Genomic DNA, 9,085 nt, shown 5'->3' on the forward strand with positions numbered 1-9,085 from the left:
ATATAGATATATATATTACTTTTTATATATTATATTATATATAACTTTTTAAATATATAATATATATTACTTTTTTAATATAAATATTGGGGGGAGGTTTAATCAGAGAAAACCAGGATCCTTGCTTATCAGCTAACATGCCTTCTTGCATCCCAACATTTAAAAAAGGCAGAGCAGAGGCTGTCTCTAAACAGTTTCACACTTCTGTGTTTGCACTTGGCAGAGGGAATCCTTCCACTTCTCTTACTTTCAGTGTTTTCCTCCAGTATTCATTACAATACAGGCAATATAAACAGGACTTTGGGCAATATAAGCAGGGCAAGGGAAGAGGGAGGTTGCATTGTTTGTTCCCTGACCTCTTAAGAGAAAATCTAAACACCATCATTTTGTGTTTGTATAGGGATCGAAGACACCTTCAGGACAGCTGCCACAGAAGTGAGCTTACTTGCAGGAAGCGAAGACTTCAATGCCACCAAGCTATTTGAAGTTGGTAAGAAGCTGCCAGCCAAGTTTGTCTCTCAGTAATAAACAAACTTTTCGGTTTGGGGTGTCTTTGTTCTCCCTATGCACACAGCATTTGGATTCATGAGTTTGCCTCATCTAAAAACTACAGTAATTTCTCATATACAAGAAGCAACTTTTTTCCAAAATTCAGCTGCTAGGTGTTGGGATACATGCTGTAAGTGAGGAAATATGGTAATGGCAGTTTCTACAGGGCAGTCAAACTGTGCTGGGGTAAGTGCTCCAGCAGAGATTGAATCTCTAGAATTTGCCATTCAGCTATGGCTACTTACCAGTATTTTGAAGAAAATAACTGTTTTTCTTCGTTTTTCCTCAAAACAAGGTATGTATCCTATTTGGGGCCATGTTGTATGTGAGAAAATACAGTAATCATGCCCCAGGTCACTTGATTGTCTTGCTGTTAAGGATCAGACCTTGAACTCAGATTGTCTTGTTTCTCAACCAAGCTTTGTCACGGGTCCCTTTCAGAAAAATTTAGAATATTTAAATAGAATCTACTAGTCTGTACATTCCTTGACCATGGCCCCTCATGGGTCTGGTGCCACAAGAACATCCTAAAATATATGATGTAGCATCCAAAAGTGTCTGTATCCAAAAGGCTTTCTGAAACCCAAACCACTTGGCAGCAGAACTGGCAGCGGTTATGAGAAGTGGTTCCAGTGTCAGGTCAGAGAGAGATCATTTTGACATTTTTTGGATCACAGCTGCTTTAAAGAACCTTTTGGGGAAGACAGAATGAAGCGAGAGAAGTAAATGAAACCACAGTAGATGCATCTACATGTGCGCTTTACTGCAGAGTTGCAGAATTAGCTCCACAGTAAAGTGTCACTATCTACACGTGTGGCACTATTAGGCCACAGGAAATTAATTGACCCTACTGTAGTATAGTACTGCCCAACACAAGTTCTGTCCCACAGTGGAGTTATCTAATGTGCCACAACACACAGGTAGACAGTGACTGGAGCTGGCTAGCCCCACACTGTAGCACCCTGGTGCCCCGGCCAGCCCCTCTGCAGCATGTTGATTCGGGGCAGAGCAGCTCCAGGCTGGTAGGTTAATCCCTGTGACACCTTGCCAGCCGGGGCTGCACCACCCCAGCTCAACATGCTATGGCCCCAGGCACACATGTAAGCACTGTGCCCAGGAGCAATAAACTCCAGTGTGAACTGTGCCAGAGTTTATTCAGCCATGCTAATTGCATGTATAGATGCACCCAGCTTGATTGAATTAAAGAATCATCAGTTTATCAGCATGGAGTTTCTGGTGGTGTCGTTACAAACTGCTTGAGCCTCACTTGCAATGTCAACTAGGTGATGCAACCAGGCAGTCGTGCCATCTTCAGCTTAGGACCTGGGTAGCGGCATCTAGGTCTCCAGGCTCCGATTCCCAATATCAGAGTCAGCGTGGCATCTTAAGGCCAGTCACTTAAACTCCCTGGGTTTTATTCAGTTCATCCATTTGGAAAATGGAAATAATGCCTTATTGTACCTCATAGGCTTATTGGGGGGCTCAGTGAAAAGTTTGCAAGGTGTGTTGAGATCCCAAAAAGATAAAAGTTGTGCAGGAACTGAAGATTTGTATTGTCGTGGTGTTGTCATATGCTGTAGTATTACTTGGAGCCTCCTTTATCAACAGATTGGGTCTTCTCAGTTAGCAACAAGATAAGGTAACACATTGCAGTCAAGTGGGCCTTGCAGCCCTGCCTTGGTTAAGCAAAGCTTCCTGCTGAATAGCTGCATTTCTCAAATGTGATTATATCTTCATTTTATTCTCCCTGTAGTTGTCATGTTGACATGTTTGCAGCACTGAAATGTCTTAAAGCATTTTCACTTCCTGTCCTCACACAGATACTGACAGCTGTGAAAGATGGATGAGCTGTAAAAGTGAGTTCTTGAAGAAATACATGCACAAAGTAGTCAATGACCTTCCCAGCTGCCCTTGCTCCTACCCCACAGAAGTTGCCTACAGCACTGCTGAGATATACGATCGAAGTAAGCGCAAAAACTTTCGCTGGAAAGATGCGAGTGGGCCAAAGGAAAAACTGGAGATATACAAACCCACTGCACGCTACTGCATCCGGTCCATGCTTTCCTTAGAGAGCACAACTCTAGCAGCACAGCACTGCTGCTACGATGACAATATGCAGCTGATCACCAGGGGTAAAGGGGCAGGCACGCCAAACCTGATCAGCATTGAATTCTCAGCGGAGCTCCATTACAAAGTAGACATTTTGCCTTGGATTATCTGCAAAGGGGACTGGAGCAGATACAATGAGGCACGGCCGCCTAATAATGGCCAGAAATGTACAGAAAACCCTTCAGATGAAGACTATTACAGGCAGTTCCAAGAAGCAAGAGAATACTGAAAAGACTTTGTTGCTGCAAGACTGAAAACATTGGTTTGAATGATCTGCTTGAAAAGGAAAAGATCGCTTTTTCTTCCTAACAAATGTATATATCTGTATATAATACATGGGTATTTTTGCAGTGTGTGTAATTTATATATGCATTTCTCACACACTCAGCTCTCTTGCTTCATACAAACATGTACACACATTTTCCTGATAAGCATATATAGCAGAAACTTACTTTTTTAACTCAAAACCTCGAGAAAATGAATATAGTTGGGCTAAAAGAAGGGCTTTTCTTCCACATCACACTTGCAAAATCTAAGTCAAACTTTGATCCTACCCTCATTAAGGTCAATAGCAAAATACCTGTTGATTCAGGTATATAAGTGAGGATCTGCCCGTCACCACAGCATTGGATGTGTGTGAAGTAAGTGAAGCCTGGGGATAAATGAAATGAGAATCAGCAAAACACTTAAGCATGTACTTAAACCCTCTGACCAGAACAGGATTTTAAGCCTGGGTTTTGCTGCATTAGGACAGTTGATTGAACCACCACCAAACATTCTGAAGCAAGCAGTTTTTACACGTAACTTATTTAATATGAATATAGATGTTTTAAAAGTATTTTCTCTGGAGAAGCATTTGTGAAAATGTTTAGTCCTATTTCTACGGGGCAGGAGGAGATTTTAGGGATGGAAGAATACTAATTATTGGAAGGGGAAAAGCAAGTAGGAATACTGGTGACAAGGAAACCAAGCCTAATCACTCCTTGCTAGAAAGCTACTTGGCTTTTCATGCAAACGGGTCCTGGCAAACGCATCTGGGGTAGGCTGTCAAGGAGATGCAGCCTTGCAGCTACCCCAGAAGAATCCAAAGGCTTGGACCTTGTGAAGACGTACAAGTAGGCAGTTTCATGGGCAGATCCACAGCTGGCGAGACTTGTCATAGTTCCCCCTCATGTCAATGGATTTATGTCATTTTATAGAGTGAGGATCCGTTTCGTGGTGTGCATGAACTAAGCACATGTGTAAAGGACAGGGCCTAAAAGCCCAAAATTGCTCTGGCTGGTGACTCTGGTTAAAAAGATACTAAACACAAAGCTTGAGGAATCAGTTATTTCCACAGTATCCAAACTGAATTTGAAGAATTCTGCTAAGAAAGAGGCACTTTTTGAAAGAGGAGAAACAGGCTTTACATTGTTTTTAAAATATATGTACTAAGATACAGAGGTGGCATATTATAATTCTTTCCAGTAATTAAGTGCACAGTATTAAACAGAAAAAACTTATTTTTCAAAGAGGGAAGGGAGGGCGAGTTCTAGAACTGTTCATGATGTTAAGGGAGAAAACCTCTGCATTATTTTTGTAAAGTATTTATTAAGTTTATAGTAACTCATGCTTTGGGGTATTTTAACATGCAGTGCTTCTGTAAATGGAACATGATTGCCAGGAAAGAAACTATTGCAAGGCAAATGTTTCTCTTGCAGTTTTCCATAAAAAGCAACTCTATAAATAAACCTGTAATTAAACAGTTGGTACCTGCATTCTCATTAGAGAAAAAAATTACAGTGTGGGAAAGGGGGTAATAAATACTTGCAGTTCTGTCAAGGAAAAAGCCTGTCTTGGTGCAAGTTGATCTACATCTGAAATATAAGAACTAAACTTGGAGTACTCGTGTGTGGTCAGATACGCATACAGTGGGATCCTGTGTATTATATTATGGTTAATCATAAGCACAAGATTTAAAGATGGCTATAAAGAAACCATGGCTTCTACTAACTACTGTAAATCTTCTCACCCAGCTCTGTTCACAGGTGTTGGTTTATGAGGATAAACCAAAGGCTGCTTAGTTGGACAGGCATGGCATGGCTATCACATGTCCTTAATTACAGGGACTGTCTCCTTTTGGTGTTAATGAAAACCAGGTAGTCTGAATCCTCTTAAAACAGACCAGGTAGGGAGGTGACGCACCAGACAAGCCAGCATAACTGACAACAAATGATCTAAACACCTCAAACATCAGATCATAGAGAAAAAAAGCAACACAGCTGCTGGTGTCTGGTTAGCTGCATGGGGCTATTATGGCTCTTCTTGGACATTGGGAAGTAGGAACAACCACTTATTACCTCATTTTTCAGCATGGGATGGAACCAGCGCATCTAGTTTCTCTGGGAGAGTGACCTGAAGGGCAGTCACAAATTTTATCTTATGTATATAATAAAACGAAAAGTGGAACCACTAGGAAATTTTAGCAATGCACCGTTAACATTCAACAACATAACAAATGCTGTGAGAATAGGGAGAGAATATAGTAATAAATGAGGTGACACACAGGCTCTGAAGTCCCACTGTTCGCAATGTGCCAAGACTAGAAAGACTTTGGCAGCCCGTTACAAATGTTTTTAGGATCAGCGAGCCTTTTCCCACCACTAGCCCTGGAGTGTGGATCAGAGGAGAAGCACTCTCAGGCTTTGCAGTCTTCAATTCCCTGTTCTTTAAATAAAAAAACAAAATGTACATGAAGTAACAGCCCATTAGATATGGCATCTCACATTCAACCTCTACATGAAGGATAGTGGGGAAATTAAAACAAGCCTATCCAAGTACAAGCTCCATGACTTCCAGCACTGCTTAGGTAAGCACTTGTCTCCATAAATGCTACATATTAAAAAAAGAAAAAAAAAAGTAGGGCTGGGATTTGGCTTTGGACTGCGTTGACTCAAACAGGCTTCAACTCAGGTCATCAGTGTATTGGGACCTGCTATTAGGGTGAAAAAGGCCAAAGATTAGAGAAGAAAACTTTGAGCAGGTTAATTACTGAAGACAACAGAGTAATCAAGCAAGGCCATATGGATTGGTGGGCACATTTAATTGTGATACATAAAAATATATTTCAGCAAGAATGCAGGCCCTACAAACTGGGAGATGACATTCTTAAAATGGTGACTGGGAAGGACTAAGGGACAGTTAATAGAATGTGAGTGTTCAGCATGAGACTGTGGCAAATAAAACCAAAAAAGTTAAGGCAAGCCCTGGATATATAAACCTTAGTAACAAAGTACTAAGGAGTAGTAAGAAAGACAAGAGATGTGATTTCACCTCTGTATATAGCTTTCCTGGGCCCAATAGTGGAATAGTTTCCTCCAGTTCAGCTTTCCACAGTTTTAACAAGCGAAAGCCCCAGAAATTATCTGAAGGATGGGGGAAAATGCTTTATAATGGGACACTTAAGTAACTTCACTCTCTCAGAATCACAGCAAATTAGGGTTGGAAGGGACCTCAGGAGGCCATCTAGTCCAACCCCCTGCTCAAAGCAGGACCAGACCTAACTAGATCATCCCAACCAAAGCTTTGTCTAGCTGTGTTTTGAAAACCTCCAAGGATGGAGCTTCCACCACCACCTCTCTGGGTAACCTGTTCCAGTGTTTTACTACCCTCCTAGTGAGAAAATTCCTCCTAATATCTAACCTAAACTTCCCGTGCTGCAACTTGAGACCATTGCTCCTTGTTCTGTCACCTGCCACCAGTGAGAACAGTCCAGCTCCATCCTCTTTCAAACCCCACTTCAGGCATTACTTTATGGTCAGGGCTGCCAGGCTTTGGAATGGGCTCCCAAGGGAGGTGGTGCTCTCCCTTACCTTGGGGGTCTTCAAGAGGAAGTTGGATAGATATCTGGCTGGGGTGTTATGATCCCAGCACTTGTTCCTACCCAGGGCAGGGGGTCAGACCTTATGATCTGTTCAGGTCCCTTCCAACCCTAGAAACTATGAAACTATCTAGTCAAAGGCTGCTATTAAATCCCCTCTCAGTCTCTTCTCTAAACTAAATAAGGCCAGTTCCCTCAATCTTTCTTCAGAAGTCATGTACCCCAGCCTCCTCACTATTTTTGTAGCCCTCTGCTGGACTCTCTCCAATTTGTCAATATCCTTTCTGTAGTGGGGAGCCCAAAACTTAAGATAGTACTCCAGACGTGGCTTCACCAGTGCTGAATAGAGAGGAATAATCATCACTTCCATTGGCCTACTGGCAACACTCCTACCAATGCAGCTCAGTCTGCTGTTAGCCTTCTTGGCAACCAGGCCACTCTACTGGCTCATATTCATCTTATTGTCTACTGTAACCACCAGGTCCTTTTCTGCAGAGCTGCTACCCAGCCAGTCAGCCCCAGCCTGTACGGGTGCATGGGACTGTGCTGTCCTAAGTGCAGGACTTTGCACTTGTCCTTGTTGAACCTCATGAGTTTTGTTTTGTCCCAATCCACCAATTTGTCTAGGTCCCTGAATCCTAGCCCTACCCTCCAACGTATCTACTACTCCTTCCAGCTTGGTGTCATCTGAAAACTTGTTGAGGGTACACTCTATGCCATCTTCCTTTTCTAGCTAAGAGTTCCTTATACACCTCAGAGAAAAAATTTTGGGTAGTAAAGCCTAACAGGAACCAACGGCAACAAGTTAAAGCCAGGTACAAACCTGCATCTTATTTCCAGATGGGTGACATGGGTTGCAAGCTACCAACGGAAGTGGAGGACTCTCTTCACTTGTCATCTTCAAATCAAGGGGTTTTGGAAGACTCAAGTGGTTATATGTGTTATTGAGTCCCATATAGGGCCAGCTGAGTATGACGCCATGGCTCGGTTACAAAGAGGTCAGACTAGCTGATCCAATGGCCCCTTCTGATCTTAGGGTGAAGTTTCTGTGAGAATTTATAAAATGGTGGTAAAACTCCCTACTGTCCCTAAATCTTTCTGAAGGGCTAAGTGGCCACATCCCTTTAAAAATGGGACTTGAACCCTTTTGAAATGCTCTTGGGTAAAATTTTCCAAACAGACATTAAAGATTCACTGAGCAAGGCATGGCTTATAAGGCCAGAAGAGGCTGTGTTAGCATCACATCTGACCACCAGCATAATATAGGTCTGTTCTCAAGGAACTTTTCTTTGAACTAGAGCCTATCATTGGGGGAAAAACATCCCGATCTTCCTTAAAAAAAAAAAATTCCCGTGAGAAACTCCACCACAATTCTTAGTCGTCTGATGCCAGACCACCTTGCTCTTCATTTATTACAGCAACCGCAGCCAGACACATACACCGCAGGACCAATTACCAAGCAAAGGAACTTAATTGGCACCTAGAACATTTTGACTGATTAAAATTACAGATGACTGTGATGAGCTGTTTCTACACACAGTGAGGATTCATAGCGAGTCCTGGCCAGGTGGGCATTTGTGTGACCTGCTGGCTCACACAGGTCCCAGGTGGCTTTGTGTACTGGCTGGCTGGCTGCCTCAGCCTGGCCAGCACACAGACCTTGTGAATAAGGCCAAGGAAGCAGCTCGGAGCCCAGGAATTGTGGACCAGCTCTGGGGGAACACGTCTGGAGGCGATCTCACTTCCTGGGTGCACCCCAGCACCCTCCTGTTGTTTGTCCCTACAGGGAGGCTAGGCAGAAATTATAATATAAATAAGGTCAGAAGAAGCCCTTTGGCAGGGAAGAGAAAGTGCTCGATGGGCCACTGTTATTTAAAAAGACATGAAAGGAGTTGTGGTTTCCCAGCCTGCCATGAAAAAGCAGCAAGGGAGCTCATGATATATAAGGGGTGTGCACCGGGAACTTCACCAGGGCACCCCATGGGAAGACTAGGTCCAACAGTCACAAACTCTTGGAAGGCCGATTTAAACTGGACATAAGGTAAAACTTTTTTACTGTCCGAGTCCCCAGGGCTTGGAATAGACCCCAGGCACCTTCTCTGGATTCCTTTAAGAAACGCTTAGATGCCTATCCTGCTGGGATCATTTGATCCTTGCTGACTGCCTGAACTTTGGGCACGGGGCTAGACCCGATGATCTTGTGAGGAGCCTTAATGTCTATGAAATCTGTGAAATGATACTTGCTGCCTGTGACAGCTAGATCCTCTAATTCCATACTCATTCCAGGGAGGCTCCCTCCCATCCACAAGTATAGTGGGGAAGAAGCAAGCTGTAATCCAGAGCCTCCTTGTCTCTGACAAAACTAGATTAGAGGTTGCCCACAAGAGAAGGTCCCCTTGGGCTCCCCAGCCCCTTTACACTACCATCAATAACCTGTCACCCAATGTCAGCCCCAAGAATTTGCAAGCTTTCCATACAAATGGTTGCTAGCCCTGCTGAAGGGGGCAAGCTCAGGTGGCCACAGCTGCTTCCAAGCTGCAGCTACTTTCTCAGTTAGAAATCGCTTAC

The 9,085-nt window shown here is 43.3% G+C and overlaps 1 protein-coding gene across 1 annotated transcript in view; it reads left to right on the plus strand.

The window, feature by feature from the left end:
• ISM1 (isthmin 1) overlaps positions 1-4,405 on the plus strand; it is a gene marked incomplete at its 5' end in the record, with an annotated part of 49,737 nt that extends 45,332 nt beyond the window's left edge. Inside the window, 2 exons of the mRNA XM_019548555.1 lie at positions 401-490; positions 2,370-4,405. Coding sequence (XP_019404100.1) covers positions 401-490; positions 2,370-2,887 — 608 coding nt within the window. The remainder of the gene's footprint in view (positions 1-400; positions 491-2,369) is intronic.
• Between the last annotated feature and the right edge of the window lie 4,680 nt (positions 4,406-9,085).

This window comes from Crocodylus porosus, unplaced genomic scaffold, assembly GCF_001723895.1.
Source record: "Crocodylus porosus isolate Cpor-Errol unplaced genomic scaffold, CroPor_comp1, whole genome shotgun sequence".
Classification (NCBI taxonomy): Eukaryota; Metazoa; Chordata; order Crocodylia; family Crocodylidae; genus Crocodylus; species Crocodylus porosus.